The sequence below is a fragment of the Neodiprion lecontei genome, chromosome 6, assembly GCF_021901455.1.
Source record: "Neodiprion lecontei isolate iyNeoLeco1 chromosome 6, iyNeoLeco1.1, whole genome shotgun sequence".
Lineage (NCBI taxonomy): Eukaryota > Metazoa > Arthropoda > Insecta > Hymenoptera > Diprionidae > Neodiprion > Neodiprion lecontei.
Window position 1 is genome coordinate 7,514,427 of NC_060265.1, and position 19,859 is coordinate 7,534,285.

General features: G+C 34.9%; 3 protein-coding genes across 7 annotated transcripts; 1 reads left to right on the top strand and 2 right to left on the bottom strand.

Moving 5' to 3' along the window:
- Nucleotides 1–97: 97 nt before the first annotated feature.
- On the top strand, nt 98–2,796 carry LOC107219968 (WD repeat-containing protein 55 homolog). The gene is made up of 8 exons (XM_015658348.2): nt 98–414; nt 561–719; nt 799–991; nt 1,104–1,286; nt 1,384–1,457; nt 1,548–1,714; nt 1,823–2,040; nt 2,181–2,796. Exons 1-8 carry the CDS (start codon nt 387–389, stop codon nt 2,440–2,442), a joined length of 1,284 nt encoding a protein of 427 aa, XP_015513834.1. The 5' UTR covers nt 98–386; the 3' UTR covers nt 2,443–2,796.
- On the bottom strand, nt 2,439–10,375 carry LOC107219954 (cytoplasmic FMR1-interacting protein). Of its 2 annotated transcripts, XM_015658326.2 has the most exons (18): nt 10,282–10,375; nt 9,675–9,903; nt 9,414–9,593; nt 9,126–9,307; nt 8,493–9,017; nt 8,184–8,388; nt 7,713–8,058; nt 7,441–7,611; nt 7,240–7,322; nt 6,930–6,998; nt 6,253–6,326; nt 5,757–6,162; nt 5,476–5,675; nt 4,875–5,404; nt 4,679–4,773; nt 4,278–4,516; nt 3,984–4,131; nt 2,439–3,839 (listed from the first exon to the last, which is right to left on the bottom strand). In XM_015658326.2, exons 2-18 carry the CDS (start codon nt 9,882–9,884, stop codon nt 3,627–3,629), a joined length of 3,876 nt encoding a protein of 1,291 aa, XP_015513812.1. In that variant the 5' UTR covers nt 9,885–9,903; nt 10,282–10,375; the 3' UTR covers nt 2,439–3,626. The 2 variants fall into 2 exon arrangements, with proteins under 2 accessions (XP_015513812.1, XP_046599325.1); XM_046743369.1 differs by lacking the exon at nt 6,930–6,998.
- A 1,164-nt stretch (nt 10,376–11,539) lies between these two features.
- On the bottom strand, nt 11,540–19,854 carry LOC107219955 (FHIP family protein AAEL005291). 4 transcript variants are annotated; one of them, XM_046743370.1, is made up of 12 exons: nt 19,402–19,854; nt 18,999–19,215; nt 18,685–18,923; nt 18,354–18,605; nt 17,948–18,098; nt 17,232–17,477; nt 16,512–16,559; nt 15,298–15,465; nt 13,865–15,169; nt 13,593–13,791; nt 13,186–13,342; nt 11,540–13,040 (listed from the first exon to the last, which is right to left on the bottom strand). In XM_046743370.1, exons 2-12 carry the CDS (start codon nt 19,146–19,148, stop codon nt 12,878–12,880), a joined length of 3,078 nt encoding a protein of 1,025 aa, XP_046599326.1. In that variant the 5' UTR covers nt 19,149–19,215; nt 19,402–19,854; the 3' UTR covers nt 11,540–12,877. The 4 variants fall into 4 exon arrangements, with proteins under 4 accessions (XP_046599326.1, XP_015513813.2, XP_046599327.1 ...); XM_015658327.2 differs by having other exon boundaries at nt 18,685–18,896; nt 19,402–19,853; XM_046743371.1 differs by lacking the exon at nt 16,512–16,559.
- Nucleotides 19,855–19,859: the final 5 nt, after the last annotated feature.

Sequence of the window (19,859 nt, forward strand, 5' to 3'; positions counted from 1 at the left end):
AGCTATTTGCCCTTCATTACATATTACATACCTATATGTACCTTACATATTTTACTCGTCTTCCGATCTGTCTCACAGGAATTATTACATTTGCTTGGTTCGTGCAAGCTATACTTTCTGCAGTTTCACAATATACTCACACGAAGATGTGAAAAGTATAGAAAGTGTAGCTAGCACGACAAACCCACTGACGTTGCGGGCCATTTCACACTTCGAAACATATTCGAGACGTGCGGATAAGCCATTCTTCCATTCGCCAATCTATCGAATCGTGTTTGCTCGTGTTGAGGTTATGTGCGAACTCGTGCATAGTATCAGAATAACCGACAGAATCTGGATTTATTGTAAACTTTTTACGAACACTCAAGAGTAACTAATTTCGAAGTATGATTGTCAAAATGGGTCGACTTAAAGGTGAGTGAAATACTGAATTTATGACAATAGTGTGAAACTATCGTTTCCAGGTTATGATTTCTAACCTCATCTGGAAAATAATAGTAAAGCGTGCTCAATCCACTAAAATGTCTTAGCAGAAATCTGACTCCTTGTATTTTATGCAGATGATTTTCTGGGTGGTGATGAGAGTAACAGCGATGACAGTGACAGTAGCTTCAGCGATATGGATGATAGCAGCGACAACAGTGGGTTTGATCTCGACGATTCCGATTCAAACGATGAAGCAAATGATGCAGGACCAAGTGCATCTGTTAATATACCGGGTAAAGGAAATACATATAACGAATGGAATATTTTGCAATATTTATCTAAAACAGAAGAGTACAAGACTACTTCTTATAGGTGGAAGCGGAGACGTCCTGGCATTGAACGAGGATGACGAAGAAGATGAAGTTGTCAAAGCTATATTAAGATCTAGACAGCCAAATAAAGATCATCCTCCAGACATAAGGCTGGAGGATTTCATTGCTGACATATCTTTTCATCCTGCAAACAACTTGATAGCATTAGCTTGCATGTCGGGTGATGTACTTCTGTTCGTAATTTACTTCAATACTTACAAATTTTGAGATTCTTAGCAGGAAAAAGTTTAAGTTTTATCACTTCATTGGCACATTTAAACTTACGACTTTATTTCTGATTTGTAGGTATAGATATACTAACGAAGCTACTGATTTAGTCTCTACATTGGAATTACATATAAAGGCTTGCCGCGATGTTGAGTTCAGTGAGGATGGTAAAATTCTCCTGTCTACTGCAAAAGATAAATCTATCCTCCTCACAGATGTAGAAACTGAAAATCTTACCAGGCTTTACGAAAATAGCCACGAGTACGTTGATTAGAAACTTTTTACTTTAGTTATTCATTTGTAACTGTAAATATTGTATATCACAGGATTCTAATAATAGAGTTCAATTGTATTCTAGGGATCCCGTGTCCACATTGACTGTAATTGATGAGAATCTATTTGCCACTGGTGATGATAATGGGACAGTAAAATGTAGACATAATTATTTATTCATTTTAATGAAACTTAGCATGTTTTTTTGTACTTATCAAATTTGCTTATTTACCTAACCCGATTTTCAAGTATGGGATATGAGGCAAAAAGGGGATTTGCCATTATTTTCCTTAAAGGAAATGGAAGATTACGTCAGCGCCATGGTTACAACTAGCGAAAAAAAGTATCTTGCTTGTGCTAGCGGAGATGGTTCCCTGACGACACTGAATATGACTGCTAGGAGAATGCATGTTCAGGTACAGAAAATGTTTCAGTTCATTACAAATTTATCTAAAATTGCTGTTTGAATTAACATCTATTTTATAATAAAGTAAAATAACGCATTACAATGCTTTTGATTCTAGTCCGAAGAGTATGAGCAGGAGCTAACATGTCTTGGTCTGTTTAAATCAGAGACTAAGTTGCTGGCTGGCGACAGTAAAGGCAGAATGTATGTATTCAAGTGGGGTGAGTTTGGACTGCACTCAGACGAGTTTCCTAGCGTGACTAAAAAGTCAATGAACTGCATGGTTCCCTTAACTGAAAACATTGTTGTCACTGCTGGTGAAGATGGCATACTCAGGTTAGTAAGATTGAAAAGTAAACATAATTCCAGAATTGAAAAAATGAAGATGGATACTTACAATTATTATAAACATAAGGAATCTACTGATTATGCAATTAATGCAATAGACGTTACATTATTTAATGTTCAATTACTAGAGCGACGAATTTGTTTCCTTATCATCATTTGGGAATTGTCGGACAACACAGTATGTCTGTGGAGGGAACAGATATAAGTAACGATGGAACACTCATCGCATCTACCTCATATGACAATGATGTTAAGTTTTGGAATGTCGAGTACTTCGAAACATTAAATAATGAAGTGTCAAAGAAAGGCAGTGGAAAAAAACAATTAAAGCATAATTTACCAAGCAGTAAAGTCAATAATGCATCAGACTTTTTTTCTGGCTTGTGTTGAATCTGTTAATATCAACGGAGTTTCGAGAAAAGGTATTCAATGATTTTTCCTTCATATATCTCTTAAATGAAAAGTAGTCAAAATATATTCTTATGATCATTTTATTATGTACTTGCGTATACGTTTATAATATTGTAAAAATGTTTGCCAAGCTACTATCGTTTTCAATATAATGGGCTACTTCTTTTATTAAAAATTTCTGATATCCTAATTATTGGAAATTTCTATTTTATAAAAATATTTAAAACTCAATTACGTAATTAACATCAATTATTTTCTTTAATTGTCAGCTCAGATAGCATCAAAGTCGTCTGTAATATTTTCACAAATCTTGTACAATATGAATTCAGAACATAAATTAATGAAAAAATATGTACTGATTTGTAGACTGAAAATGAACGACTCAATGTACAAAAACTCAAATGCAAAGTTGAACGTGTATAAACCATAATATAAATAAATATAAATGACAGAATATCGAAAACATCCTTCATACGATTATTTTAATGCAACATATTCGGAACTCGATATTTTACCGGTCTTTTCGAGACATTGAATTAGTGACAATCAACATCTAAGTATTTGCAACATCAAGTAAATCAGCCATAATCAATGTACCAATTTGTTTTTGGATTTATATAATAGTTTAATATGCTAATTTAGCTAGATTTTCCAACAGTAATTTTTATTATATTTTAAAGATATTTTTCTAACATTACGATTAAATCTTGCAACTCAGATTTAGGGTACTCATACGCAGTCATGCGGAATAAATTGAAGTAAGCTGCAGCCTTCGAGGTTTCTTGATTCTGTGCTGAGTAAACTGAAGCAAACTGTTTTATGTTAATCAAATATTCCATATATCTAGAGACTTATACATCTGCTACATTTATTGGTCGCTATATGATAACTCAATTGCTTTGTGGTGGTCCGTATGGTGGGTTAAATTATTCATCTTAAATTATAACGGCACAGCGTAATAATCTGCTATTCGACGAGCTACATAATCTTTGCAATTTTTTCTTTGTGCATCAACTGTGGTTGATGATAGTTTAGCTAATGGAATTCATTTTCTAAACCAGTAATACTAAATTAAAATATTTTATATTAGTTATATAATAATACCATATCTAGATAAAAGTAGATTTTTGTGGATGATTTTCTTATATCATTCAGACGGTATATTACTGGTGATTCATCTGGCGTAAATATTCCGGGGCATGATAATGTTGCTGGGTATGTGCAAGGGATGGATGTATCGGTGGTGGAAAGCATCGGACATGTTCTACACTAGTTGCGTCACTGTCACCACTCTTAAGGTACTTATTTAGCACTGCGAAAATTTGAGAGTTCAATACTTGAAACCGTCTGATGCGATCCACCATTCTCTTCAAGTGCTGCAAGAGACAGTCGATGTCAATATGATAGTAAAGTACCCTCGTTTTTATATTTTAATTTAATTGCCAGTGTAATATTGGATTTAGAGTGTGTAAAAGTTTGACCTTTCACTTAAAAATTACAGATGCCAACAAAATACTCACAATGCCCTTGACATTTTCATCTTTCCCGTCGACACGTTGAACTCGTAGAATATGGTAGCAGAAATCTAAAGCTTCAAATCTCCTTTGTTGACCCAGAAGGATTATCATAGCACATCCAGCCCAGTGTAAACCTTCTCCGAAGAGTTCCCTGTGCAATTAATCATTTATGAATTTGGATAGTTGAGGTAGGCCTAACTATTTATAATTTGCAAATATCTCTGTTTACTACAATTATGTCGAAAGAATAGATCTTTAAATTGTTTGCATATTTTTAGATTTTCAACTGCTACGTACTCCACTGTAAATTCTGTTTCTCCAACTGGAATGCAGTACACAAACTGTAAGGCACTCCAAAGTCTGTGGAATTCAGTACATTCATCTACATTCATCACTCCGTTTGCAGGTGGAGGTCCTACCCAAATAGGATCATCCAGAAAGCTGCGTAGTCGACTAAGAACCACCTCAAAAATTGACAAACCGCAACAAAGTCGCTCCCTTGTTAGTAAATCCCCTTCTTTCGCAATCATCGCTTGCTGTAACATTAAAAGATAGAGTTACCTTTCATGGCTATTGTCTTTGGTTACGTTAGCAACTGTCTGCAGATGCATGTTAAAATAAGCCACTCAAAATACTAGTTTATTATCCGCTGTACGCGAGTTTACGTTTCTTTACTAAAGATACCAGTATGTTCGAACCTTAGCAGTTCCAAGCTCTTCAACATTAGGGACAATTTGTAAAGCTGCATACTTTGCTTCCAAACGTTTTTGTTTAGTTTCTGGTTTTTCACCATCTGAAATAACGTGAGAAAAAAATCAGACGCGAGCAAATGGAGTTTACAATACACATTTACTATTAGTCCTTAAAAATCAGATTCAAACATATATACTCTACCTTTGCAATAAGGGCGAGGTAATATGTTCTGAAATGGTGCTGCATGGAGCAAGTCGCAAACTTCTTCTTGTGACAAAGCTTGCTCCATTAATAGACAGAATAATATAGTGTTGCCAAATTCGCGAAAGTTGTGAAACAGTTCAGTCTTTGCATCAGGATACTGAACAATGTCGTTCAACTGGGCATGGTAGTAGCCTAAAACACCTGGAGATCCGTAATCATATCTCGGGAGTTTACACACTTTTGGCATTGCTTCCATTAGGGTCTTAGTAAACTGCAGGAGGTTTCCTTGGATGAGAGATTTCACTATTTTTAATAATTCTTCCATGACTACAGCAATCCCTTGATATCCAAGAAGTTTGCACATTGTACGGAAGTGGTATGAGCCAACAAAGCCCGTGTATTGACCATACTGAGTGCTATATGCAAGATTTAATTGTTTACTGCCCCATAAATAATGGTAAGACATCATAGGTGGCTTATCTCTGTGCACCGGTTGTGCAAATTGAAGACCTCGACATTTGACAAATCTGTTGAAGGAAATACGAAATAATGACAACATGTTCGTAAGGTAATATTCGCAACATTGATATGAATATACCTATTTGTGGCAGCATTGTAACAGTAATTTGGCAAGAAGTCATAATTTAGCTCCCAAAATACGTGAAGAGTAATTCTACCATATGGGGCAAGAACGTTGTGATTAGCTTCTCTGAACATTGCATCATATTCATCCAATGCCAACCATTTGCTCAAAAGTTTATGAGTGAGGCGGTTGACTTGTAGCAAACCTTCTAATTCCTACACAATAAAAAGTTTGGTATAAAGAGCAGTCGATCAGCTAGAAAAATGTGATAATTGACTCGCAAAACTTTGGCTTACCACAACACCTGTAATATCACCAGATTCGAATTTGCTAACAGCCAAATCCAAAGATTTTTGCATATCAGCATTGATTCGTTGTGTGATCAACTTATTGAGATCAATGCTTCTTCCTAACAGTTGTACGTGCCGTTGTTTTAATAATGTTTCATATCTGTTTGCTCGAGGATATGGCAGTAAGTAAGCCCCAAGAGCAACGCATTCAACGCGAAATCTCTTATCAAGCAAAATGCTGGCTGCCAATTGCTTGTAATGAGCGAAAATTTGTTCACTTAGCTTGTAGACGAATTGGTCAAAGCATAGGTTTACTTCTGCCTCAACTTCATCATAAAGGAATTGCTTTCGAAATATTGTTAACGCGTATAATGCACTGTCGTTGTACAGATCCAAAGGGTACAATACGAATCTGGAATTTAAAAGCATGAACAGTTGACGTAGGTCAATGATTAATTTCAAAGACAAAATCTACTGGAAATTTTACAGTAATCTCACTCACTCCATCATTGAAGGTTCTTTGCTTCTAAGAATATGGTCAGTCAGGATCCATGGCATCGACATTTCAATCGGGAACTGGAACATAAAAATTCATTTAATTTAACTTTAAATGGTGTTTCTAATCCAATGTTAGTAACATTTTGCACACAAAATAAAAGAAAGATTAATTTATAGTGGCAAAGACAGCACAGCAACCAACACGAAATGATGCAAGCTAAAAAATCAAGATCTACGTCCAAGAATTATTGTGTAGAGCCTTGGCACAGTACGTATTATCATTTCATTTAAAATCACTGTACATTATAATATTTAATGTATGTATACGGAGTTGCAGATGAGTATTCAAATTAATCTATTTTTAAAATCATCCACTTCGTTATACCTACTATTACCTCAAATAGCATAACAATCACATTACTTGTTTGGATAATTCTTCTTGCAGTAAACTTTTGTCAATAGAAATAAGATACCATGAACGCATGTACGAAGCAGAAAATTTGATCAAGCAATCACCCATTTTGAGTCAGAGGTATAATAATTGGTTTATTCAAATTAAATTACTATTACTTATGGTATTTCCCAGTGAGGCGTGCAATTCCAACAAAAAACGGTACTAGAAAACGAACGCAACAATAACAATAACGTAGCTACAACAGATGGTGGTTACTTGGTGTGTACCTGAATGCGTTTCTCCATGGTGATCAAGTCGCTGCATTCTTCATTATGCTGATGACGCACTTGGCATTTCTATTCATGAAATCAATTACACACGGTTCTATTTGTCTGATATTGTGAAGGTCATGAACATCTACTAACATTGAATATATTGTGTAGGTCTAGTGAATCGATACCAGTATTTTATCAACTATAATTAAACAGAATGGTGACTGACTCTTTAAAAATAGTCAATTATGGCACGTCGGCTTTCAAATCGCGTGATTAATTATTAGGTCTTGTTATATAGTAGTTTTCTAATATTTATGTTTACCTGAATCCTCCGGCCCATGGTCATCTCAAGGTAGAATTCACGGTACCAGAGTTGTGATAGATCACAGCAGTTCTGCAATGACTCTGGAATAAGAGTTATTAATTGACAGTAAAAAGGTAAAATGATAACAATATACGTTTTGTAGTTCAAAATATGAAATGATACAGCGTGTACATACAGTTGTACATACGAGTGACTTACCGCTAAAACTAAGCAAGTAATTCCAGTAAAAACTTGTTTTATGAAATTGATCGATCTGCACGAGATATTGCCCATCTATATCCTTTCTCAGCGTTCTCTTACCTCCGCTCTTATCTGCAATTAGTGACTCCAACATCGTACGTACCATGTACAATTGAGTCGATGATGGACCTTCAAACAATTCGGAATAAATCTCATTATGTGTACAATGGCCACGAATCAATATCTTAGTAATATTTATAATTGCAAAAAAATGTGTGAACCAAACTTACCAACATTTCTTCTTGGAACTTTAATGACAAAACCATTGTCTGGATCTTTTTTGCCCTTTAAAGCTGGGTCCGCTACAGGTTCAACGCCTTTTTGCCAATCTGCACAAGTCTCTCGGACCGATACAATTATACTTCGAATCAAATCTTTTTTATTCTTGGTAGCCTTTCTGAGTGGTTCTCTTAAAATCAATTGTACAAAGTCCTGTAGTTCAGCGTAAATGTTTCTGCGTATAGCATCGATAAAGACAGTTTCCATGCGAGCCATCAGAACTTGCAGGCCCTTGATCATAGCTATAACTTCAATCAGAGCAAACTTTTCTTCATCTGTGTAATTGTATCGGGTTGCCTACAGAAATTGAACTTGTTATTCATTGACCTTGCTTGGATTGCAGGTAGTCGATTAATTATTAATACGACGGTTGGCTAAGAATGTGAAACATATTATCAATTTAATTTTAGAACTTTACCAACCCGTTCATACTCTTCAGCTTCTTGCGGACATTCTTTATTCATGTGATGGTCCGTAGGATGAAGTAATTTCCAGCTATACAGTTCTGTAACAACGCTGGTCCACTGCGATAACAGTTGTAATCCTCGCAATGCCAATTCAGCTGTTTCTCTATTTTCCCCATCACTTCCACACTCCTTATACGTTGTTGTTACTTCATTACTGTACCTGAACAGAAAGTTAAATGGATTATTATAAATACAAACGTAAGTATGAAGACTTTCCAAAATTGAATAATCGTGTACGTTCAGTGTTGATATTATGAGTAATACCTCGCCAATTCGCTGATGTATTTGACGTGATCTTCTCTGATTTGAGGAAGGTGTACCATAAGATCTGCTTGTGGACTCATACTGTTAGAAGAAGATGAAAGTGGCCACTTTGAAGAGTCGAAGTGCTTCGACCGTTTGATGTAATTGAAGGGAGCAATTTGCATATCTCCAAACAGTGGTACGACCTCCAAGTTTTTAAATATTCTATCAATCCTGTCTAGTTTCAACTTCTTTTTTTGATCCAACTTATTAATGTTACACAAGTCACTGTCCATCAGAAATAACCCAAAGCCCATGACCTTAACAAGCATGTGCTTTTCATTTGGTGTTAAATACATCTTCGTTTCGAACATGTGTACACAAATATTAACTACATCTGCTAGAAGCTCTTCATACCCAGCAATTTTCTCTAGATTTTCTTTTACGGTGTCACGAATTTTATTTTGCGTTGCCAGAAACAATGACAAATTCTGAGACTCTTGAAGAGTTTGCGAATCAGTCATTACTTTCAAAAACTGAGCAGCTCTGAAATAAAATAATGTAGTTGGTGATACAAATAAATTGTTAATATTGATTAGAGATTGTTCTCAACTTTTAACTGTTTACTTTTGCTTAAAGTATATATACCCATACCTTCTGTACGTTGAATAATCATTCTTAACACTCGATTTCATATTTTTTAATTCATCGAGAACAGCAAACATATTAATGAATTTTCCAAGAGTTAGTAGGTATGCTTCAGAGACAAAATCCTTTCGCTTCTCATGGTGACACAAGCGCTTAACTTCAGCAGAAAACCTTTCAATAGCTTTTCTCTGATTTAACAAAGAGAAATATGATTATAACTATTTTCCATTTTCATTTATGATGTATATTAAATTTGTAGCTTCTGTATTTTAGTTAGGATAAAAAATCACCCACTTGAAAATACATAAAGTTCAGCAACTTGTTCACTTCAGGTGCTAAGACCTCAACTGTTTTCTCATATATTTCAACACGATTTGGCTGCTCATTGGATTTTGGTTGAGGAATTGCTCGAGAACAACATCTCCAGGTATATAACATTACCGCATGCTCTAGACCTTCTTCGAGTAGTTCGTTCTGTAGGTAAAAAATAAAGAAAATAACAGTAATTATCCAACTATTATAGGGTTGATCATAATGTGAACTGAATAAATTTACCAAACTAGCGTGTACAGTTGCCTCTTCAATGTACTTGGCAATACCAGTGACAAACCCATTTCTATCTTCAAAATTTGTATCAAAATTAGCTTGATAAACAACGGAGCACGGTTGGGCTTCAATGCAAGGCTGCTCATCAGGCAGGGTAAATTCGTCGAGTACATCGACATTTGATAAAGCATCAGCCAATGTTACCTTATCGGTAGCCATTGCTGTGTTTTGCTATAGTCTAAAATTGAATTATAAAATAGGTGTAAAGCGTCAAATCGAAGGATTTAATATGTGTAAAGATTGCAGCTAAAGATTGCGCACATACAATTTCGGAAAAGTAGACTACATAAAATTTAGGTAGAACGTAGAGATTATTGTATTTTTTAATAGCAAGTTTGAAATACACTCGAATTATTTAACAGACGAGCTCTGTTTACTCTTGGGAAGATCAGTAAATGTCCTCTTTGTTGTCGAGGTTATATTTATAAGATGAGTAATCAAACAAGGAAATGAAAGTGGGAAATAATCATTTGGTTAACGTGATTAAAGACAAGCCAGTGTCAGGTATGTGAAATTTTTTATTTAATATTTCACGAATTTTATTCATAAGACATACCTTCACAATAATTTGTCACAGTTGAAAAAATTGACAACAAACGTCACCCGACAACTCCACCCCAAGGTAAAGAGTACTCAAGAGACTTCTGGGAAAAGTCATTGTTCCATGGGAATTTATCATTCCTACCAAACCCTGAGAAAAAAAGGCCCACGCGTAGCTGCATGGTGAAATGTAATTTAAACAGAGCAGCAGGAAGCAGTTCTACACGGACCGTTGGTGAGTATTGAAATACAGCTAATGATAAATATGGCACGGGAAGGAGGAAATTGATAAACCAGAACCTAGAGTTGGGTAAATTTTAAAATTTATTCGAAAGTCTTTTAGACGGATAATTAGATCTATATGTATAATAATAAACCTCTATTCTATATTACAAATAATTTACAATATGGATGACAATATAATTTTACAATTTTCAAAAAATTGCACATATTTTTTCATTTTTTTTTTTACCTGGCTCGGTTTCGATAGAGAATTCTATTGACTATTCATTCATTCTCGCACCAACAAATTAAATAGCAATAACAATTACGTTGAAATAATAATATAAAAGAAAAGTTGAAATTAATAGAATCTACAATGTTCAGGGATATCTCCAAATTTGTTATCTACAACTCGCTATATAAATATATATGTGTACTGCAGTTATCAAATTAATATGAAATTGTGTGCGCATATTAAATGATGAGGTAAATTAAAAAGTGAGAATATTTTCCAATAGCGTGAAAATTAAAAGAATCAAAAGTAATAAATTAGGAGTAGAGAAAATTAGAAATAAACGTATATTCAAATCAATAATAAATGAATTCAGTAATTAATTACTATTAAAATGTGCAACCTTAATAATATCACATTGAGAAACGTTACATGTGTGTAATTATAATAATAAAATGCGAGAGATAAAAGCGTTCCAAAAATATGGCTTTGATATCATCAAAGTAAATTTAAAACTAAGACCATGTTTTTCAAATTTCACACACCACAGGTCATGATGCTCATAGACTCATGAATTGCCCAATCAATATCGTAGACATATGCCCTACAATTTTCATGTATCTAAAAAAAGCATTGAATCTCTTTTAATTGTAATGTTCAAACTCAACGACTAAGTCTCATTTTTAGGATCTATTAGATTATCTTGGCCACGTGTGTTTATTCTTGCTTTACTAAATATAACTTTCTTGTTTGGTTTTCAACTACTCAATGAACATTGCTACGCAATCACCAACTGGTACACAGATAGAATCAAAATTTCACCAATGTACCTTGTTTAGCTCTACTGCTGGTATCTCAGAATTGATACCCACACGATAAACTGTTTTTTTTTTTTTTATAAAACTACTATGATCAGTAGTTCAAAATATGAGACATACAGACACGTGTTCATGTTTCAAACTTTCGTAATTAATTACATTCGTGATGGTTGTCATATAGTTCGATCCGTTGCACTTCTGGATATTTTTTCTATATACTGTCTAGTGTTAATAGCGGTTTATAATGCGTACCATCGGCCTCTATTCACACATCACACAATTAATGGCTAAAAAACTATTATTATCAACTATAGACAAAACCTAGTACACTCTGCAAACTATAAGTACAAATATTTGAATAACAACAAACAGTGTTGGAACAATATATCTCACACCCCTTGCACGTGCGTGGAAACAAAATAAACGAAATCAAACGAACCAGCAGCATGCTTTCAAAGTTGTACGTACACATTATCTTCTATAAGTGTATGTAGACGGATAATTGTTAATTAGGTTCTGAATGATTTTCGTTGCAATGCACAACAAAAAATTTTCCTGAAAATTTATTCCGAATAAAATCAACAAAAACTGTTCTATATTTGCGTTACATTCCCCAGATATGGTCGAAAAATATCGCGATAAATGGCAAGAATCGTTAATAGGTACATCAAAGTAGATTTTTTAGTAACGATCACGCTGTCACTACTGAAAACTGTAATATTATAAAAGTGATTCTGCTTAGGTGATATGGTTTTCGACTAAAAATATTAGATATAGTGGCTTGAATTTGGCTCTTTAGTTTTATGAATTCTCTGTTGTGATCCGTTCGTGAATAAAATATACAAAAAAACAGTTTTACTGTACTTTCCGGAAAATTGTTTCAAATGAGAAAATTTACTGCTTGCATTTTTCAAGTGAATTTCTGTACTAAATGATTCCACAATTTCGTCTATAAAAAATTATCAGTAGCTATGGCTCATGCAATGTATCAGTTGCATCCACATTTGGCTGAACAGATCGTAACAGGAAATTCATTTATACTATTATCACCTATCTTAGGTGCTTACTTTCTACAGGGAAAACAATTAAATATACGATTTGGAGAATTTCCGATACTTAGGAATCAGAGCAATAAGCTTTACACCCACACCATAGAGTAACGCGATTATGTCCGACGTGAAAATTCGATCTTAAATTACTTTTAAATAATCAGTGCGTCACATACATACAAGTATACCGTAACCCTGTTCGTGAGAAAAAAAAATATATGTAATGAGCATGTATCGTTATTGCATCGTTATCAGAATATGGAGCTTGAGTTATAGTTCAAGTTAATCATTTCATAGCCTGAACTCTGGACCATTGGTTAAAGAAGCTATTGCATGCTCCTGAGTAATTGCTGCTAACTCTTTTAGCCACTCGTCTAGTATCACTGCACACAGAACAATATTCTGTACTGGGCTTATGTCTTTCGGCGACTCCCATGATATCTTTGTATGGTATCTGCAGAGAAAAGAATAATGAATTTCATACTTTCATTTGTGACTGATAGTGAATATAGAAAATAACATTTTTACCGCACGTAGATTCAGCATGACTTATTTTTTACCTTTTATGTACCAAATATAATGATTATCTCATAACATACCTGGGCCCAGAGTTGTCACCGGAAATTTCCAATTGGTCCTCTGAAATGCTAGATGGCTGACTGATAGAACCAGATAAACTACTCGGTCCAGAATTCCCACTTGAACGTTTGAATATTTGTGACAAGGATAAGGTCAAACTCCTCCGTTTTGGTTCACCTTTTGAAGATAAATAAATCAAATATTTATTTCATATCCTATTTTTTAATAGAGATATGGGTGGTTACATTTTTATCATCAATCATGACCTGATGCTTGAGTAAAGCTTGTAGAAGTATCGTGCAAACTAATTTACATACATTTGAAGACTTACATATGACAATACAAAATATTTTATAGAAAATGAACAACATGCAAATTCAAAACTAATTATTTCCGAAATGCGAATGGAATGCTTGAAAAATCTGACCTCGTGTGAATGGTTCACTCGCAAAGGAGTTTCGTCTAGGAGTAGGAGCCTGAGCAGAGGCTTCCAACGCATTCTTTCGAGCATTCACCAATCTGTCTTCTCGTCCAATTAAAAATGTTCGAGCTTGCTCAACCAATTGGTGAATATCGTGGTAGCGAGAGAGAAACTGGTCAATTTTATGTTTCAGTGTTGCAAGAACCTAGAATTTGAAATACCTTTACAGTTCTCTGAGTAATATCAATGGCTACATCAAAATGAAAGTAGCTACAAACCTGTAATAATGATCGAATACTAGGCTGGAATACAAGGGAGTGATTCAGTAAGAAAGAACGTAACAATGGCTGTGGATAAATTGCGAGCCTGCTCAGAAGCCCAGTTAAATGTAAATTTACGTATACACTGTTATTTGTCATGCATTCTAGTTTTCGTAAAACGACGTCCAAGAATATTCCAACGTTTGGTTGCCCATTAAAAATATCCTGGTGATATGTTGAGCTATCCTTACTTTGTTTGCTTGAAATTGATCCCTCGTTAGTTACATGGTTTATATTTGTTATGCCGTGCAGCTGTACAGAAGGTTCTATGCTCGATATGGTTTCAATTTCTTCATGTTCACTTATCCTGTCTTCACTAGGTTCATTGTCTGGTGTTGATTCTGAGGAACCTTTAAATGCAAAGCTTTCGTAACCACTGCTTTCACCTAAAGATAAAAGTGAATTCATTGCGGTATTTGACTCATCAATTCCACTATCTGAACCTTTTTTGTCCAACTGTAATGTATCGTCAGTATGTTCTTCAATCATTCCAACATCCTCATTTAATAACTCGGCAATATCAGCATCCAGTTTAGCTTGTTCTTCAAACGAAAGTGTTAAATTAACATTATCGAGTTTTTCTTCAATAGTCGGTTCACTAATATCTTCTTTGCATACAGTGACATCTTCTCCAGTGAGCAGTGATTCAATATGATCCAAAATAATTTGAACTGAAGAATCTTTGCATATGTTGCTTTGTACTGTCGTATTCTCAACCGAATCCGCTGGCAATTCTTGATTACTTTCAATTCGTTCAACTGTTCGTTCGATTAGAGTGTTTTCCTCAGGTAAAATTGTTGCACTACTGGTATTACTCTCATTCAAAGTTTCCCCATCATATTGCGACGACCAATTAGAGCATGCTCTCTGACAATTGGCTATTTTCTGTCTAGCATCACATAAATAAGCGTGATAGTTTCCATATAAGCTCTCTGACAATCTGGCTCCATAATTAATTGGTACTGGCAAAGATTTAAAACTCTCTGGACCGGAGGTTGAATTATTTAGGTGAGAGATTCCTGCTACATTGGGTAAGGAATTTGGAGATGAAGATGTAGCGCTACCTGTGGTACAACAATTTGGTGTGAGACTTAGAAATTTTTCTGCTGCTCGACCAAATGGATCTATATCTCGTAATCTTCTTCGTTGTGATATCATTATGTGAGAACATGGAGTTAGCGCTCCAAGGCACAATTCTAGCATAACGTCTTCGCAATTCAGCTCAACCAATGTTTCAAATAGAGCCAAAGTGACTATGCACAGCTGTAAAATAAAAATGTCATATGTAAAATAGTTATTTTTTTTTCATTTTTGCGATTATAGTGTATGTAAGTTGATCAAATTCGTGGCAACAGTGGCATTGTTTAAACGTTACTGATTGCAACTCTTACCCGTGATCTTGAAGATATCCTTTGAATCAGACTATCTAATATTCGACATTCATCATAATTATCTTCCAGTAAAAATCTGATCAAAGACCGCAGTAAACCTGGTTCAGTGACTGATCGTAAAAATAAATCAAAGTAAGCTGTTGCTGCAACCAGTTCATCCACAGCAGTCTATAAAAATAACATATTACATTTACATGCAGAGTAATTTTTTTTCAAGAATCTTTACAGTAAATTTCAATATTAGCTGAATGTTTCGGGAACTACAAATGAACCTCAGTAAAAATATAAAAGTATATCACAATCCACTCATCATTTCGTATTTTGGAAACTCGTATGAAATAGGATTTTCAAAATATTTTTATTTAAAAAAAGCTTTGGAATTTATGTGGTAAAAGAAGGGTTGCAAAGAACTCACATACAAAACTTGATACAAAATTCTGATCATTGATATATTTACCACGCAATAACTCTTATGTGGTACACAAATTGTAAAAGCACAAACAGCATTCAGACAAAACAATAAGGAAACAATTTGTGCCTCTAAAGTTCTAGAATTATGATGTGAAAGTACATTTTTTATGGGTGTATGAGATGAGTGTATTATAAACACGTCTTGTTATTAACTAGAACTGAAGGAATAAATAAGTGAATGAATGGAATCAAACATGAAACTGAATTTAGCAGCCTGAATGGGCACGCAAATATGAAAAACTTCTTTGCAATAGGAAGTAGTTTTACATACAGTATAGTCTCAAGTCTATGATTCAGTAAAAGTATTAGATTCTCGGAAACGAGATTTCACAAAATCTTGATCGTTGGGCTCCACTGCATCATTTGTATCAACATTAGCACATTAGGCTGCCAAGTCTGGCAGCTAGTTTCAGTTACGCAAATGAAATTCATTCATCTTACTGCAAATATTCTACTTACAAGCCGCATAGTAATAAAAATGGATGTGACATTTTTAAAAATTTCATTACATACGGAATAGTAAATACATCACATAAAAGAACGTGCAAGAACTCATAGTGTAAAAGCAAAGCATGTGATACATCAAGTGTTAATAATTGAGTATAGTTACAACTGTAATATCTTTGAACAAATCAACATGATGTATTAGGTACATGTGATTGCGATTTGTAAGTTTAGTCACTGGTACTTAAGGGCAAAAAGAATAGGTGATTTAGTGTTCGAAGTGAGTTGTTGGTACTAACCCAGTGTTGCGGTGCATCTAGCTGTTCTATGGTCAAGCCGAGAGATTCCTATGAGCACCCAAATAAGAGTCACCAGATAGCCACCGACAATCACAAGCCAATACATGAATTAATTCACCATTCTAAGCATTTATTAAAAGTACCGTCCACTATTTACTATTTACAACGCACGCACCTCCACCACCACAATCACTATTATGTTTGGTGACAGATTCAATATCACAAAATGCTCAGCATATTTATTTTCGTTTCCGTTGGATATATATATATATATATATATATCGTATGTACAAATAAATAACGACATACAATAGTAGTGGTGCTTTCAAACTACTTTGTGGTTTATGGCAGCTACGAGGACTTTCAAGCGTGTGAAAAAATGCCAGGTTTCAATGCAATGCGATTTTAATTTCATACAAGCTTCGATATTCGTTATTGTCTTCTTTTACCACAAACATTGGCTGCGGTTCTTCAATGCAAAGAATTTACAGTTACTTTAATAATGTTAGAAAGCATTATCATAATATTTACAAAGCTTGTAATATCTGAAACCAGTTAGTTCAGCTTTGAAGTCCTCTATGGATCTGATGACTGCAATTCACATAAATTTTATTGATACAACAAGTGCAAACATTTGAGCACAATGATTACTGTTGTGCATGTAGAATTTACAGAACTGATTTATTTTTTCAACTTGGAAATGCACTATTATATGCGTACCTGCAGTAACGCTGGCCCCATTACAGGTAGAAGGAATCCTTGGTAAAGGAATTCAAGTATTTGTTTCTGTACTACGGGGTGAGCTACTTGTGCGACAGCATTGCAAAATTCTAACGAATTCATCAGCTGCATCAATGCTGGCATATCATTAACATCGTCTGGTGTTAGTCTGTGCCAATCCTCAGTCTCGATATCCAATTTTCTGGGTAACAATGAATATAAACCACTCAACCCTGTGGCTAGTACCTATAAAATTAAAAATATAATGATATTAACAGAAATTGATCATTTATCATGTTACAGGAAAGAAATTTCTTTATAGTATACAGATTTATTCATGTAAAGAAAATATTTCCGTTCAAGGTTGCTTTGAATTTTCTCATGGTCTTGGATAGTAATTGTCATGAGGTTTAGGCTTGAACACATATTTTGCATAATACCCGTATTATTTTCGCGTCTGTATCTCTTACACCTAGCGACATGGTTTCAGATAACTGCATTAAAAAGATAAGTGCACGCGACCACCTGTTACCTTGACAAACGACAATGAGTTGTATTTGTAATGTATGCCCGGTAATGGTGTCAACTACATGTATCATCGTCACTGCTTGTTAACACCAAGGGCAATTATCAAATATAATGGTTGGGCATGATTGTAGTGAAAAGTTTTATGCTATTGTTATTGCAAAGTTATCACAGTTTTTTAAATAACTCACAGGACAGACATTAGAGTGATCGGCAATGTAGAATCCCACTTCATCATTCTTCTTGGAAAGAGACATACAGAGTAACATTGCATCTCTTGCCTGTTGACCAACACCACCTTCCTTATGAATGTGTGGGATCAGTAGTGTAAAAATGATGAATCTGAAAATTAAGGTTGATGTGAGAATTAATGAGCAAAATCCTGCCTTATTTTATATTCATCATATTTTGAGTCCATATCAGTTTAATCAATTTTTCCTGTTCTGCAACATCAATTAGCTGATAAGAAATAATACCACATCGATGAAATTGAATTTGGGGAGTTTGTAACAGTCCATTATATGACTGCATTGTAATGATTAGCGAAGTTTGAAATCAAGCGTAATGAAATAGAAATTTGTTAAGTTTTTTACTCACTTGCTTTTTCCATTGGAAGATGGATGAAAGAAAAGATCTAGTAATGCCATATTTTGCATCAGCGCTATGCATAATTGGTTCAATAATACTACTAATTTTTTTTCTACTTCCGGCAGCATCACATCATCTGCACATTGTTCCAACAATCGTAATAATGGTCTTGCCACAGGCTCGTGTGCCAAAAGTGCTCCACTGTGCGATACCAGTAGCTCATAAAGCTTAAGTTGCTCTAGCCAAACTGCATTGTTGAATCTAACGAAGAAAAACAAAATACCAAAAAGATAGAAGCAACGAATTTATAGTTCTATGAATCTCTCATAAGTATATCTACCTTCCTGTGTGCAAACTCCACTCGTAAAGCTTGTCAAGTAAGTTTTCGTTCAGCAGATGTTCAAGGCATGGTGAATGTGTAGGAGTAGCTGTGCGTCTGTGTTCGTTAGGTGGAGTGGCATTGCGAAGTTCGAGCAGCAAAAGTGTGACCATCTGATCGACATGATTGACAACTCCGCGAACATCATCATGACTCGGGATTCCAGTGGGCGGCTGCAAAACGAAACATGATGTAACTAACTACAACAAAGAGAGGGAGTCGTTAAATTTTCTCACATCTATACTACGATTGTTTTAATCTTATTCCTAGCTTACCTTTGTCTGTAAAATTATGTCATGAGTCTGTTGCCAGTGTTTGCGAAAACTGTCGTAACAAGCTGTAGGATCAGCATCCTTTGGGGGAGAATCCCTTGATCGCTGCCTGCTGAAGTTAGTCCTCAGAGGACTGTTTCTCAACCAACTCATCACGCGGATTAAATTCCCATTTCAACTCAGAAGCATGACAGCTGGTTTTCAGACCTCTAAGTGCTGCCTGAAGTGGGATATATAAACCTGATGTGAGGCTTGCATGCTTTGTTGGTTAAATAATTGATGGATTTTTTTCTCGACTATGGTTGTCCTACTTACGAAACTAAGGAAATATACATAAATATCTACGCACATGTAGACAGGTATACGTGGGTGATAAAAAAAGGTGGGACGATAAAGTAATACTTACATATTCGTTTTACCCGTAATATCTTCGACTCTATACACCTATACAGGTTTCGGTACATTTAAACTTTCGAAATCTCGAATCCTTCGTTCGATTATAATTTTAAGTGGAAATAATGGATTGTCGTATTGCCTCTGCGTCTCGCAACTATTTTTACGAATCCGCCATGATTGTTTCTTCTGTTGAGAATATTTTAATCGTCGTCATTCATATCATCCTCGATTCTTGTTTGTCCCCTACTCGTTCACAACGATCACTCTCATTCATTCTTCTGTTTTCTTCCGATTATTTTCTTTCACGATCGGTGATTAATACTCTATTTGTTATCCTGAAAGCAGCCGCTTGAGCAACATACAGGAACTGACGAATGGTCGGTACAAACGTCAAATATCATCGTACGGTTATCGCAGGAAACCAGGAATATCATTTCTATTTGCACACACAGTCACGTCAGTTTAGGT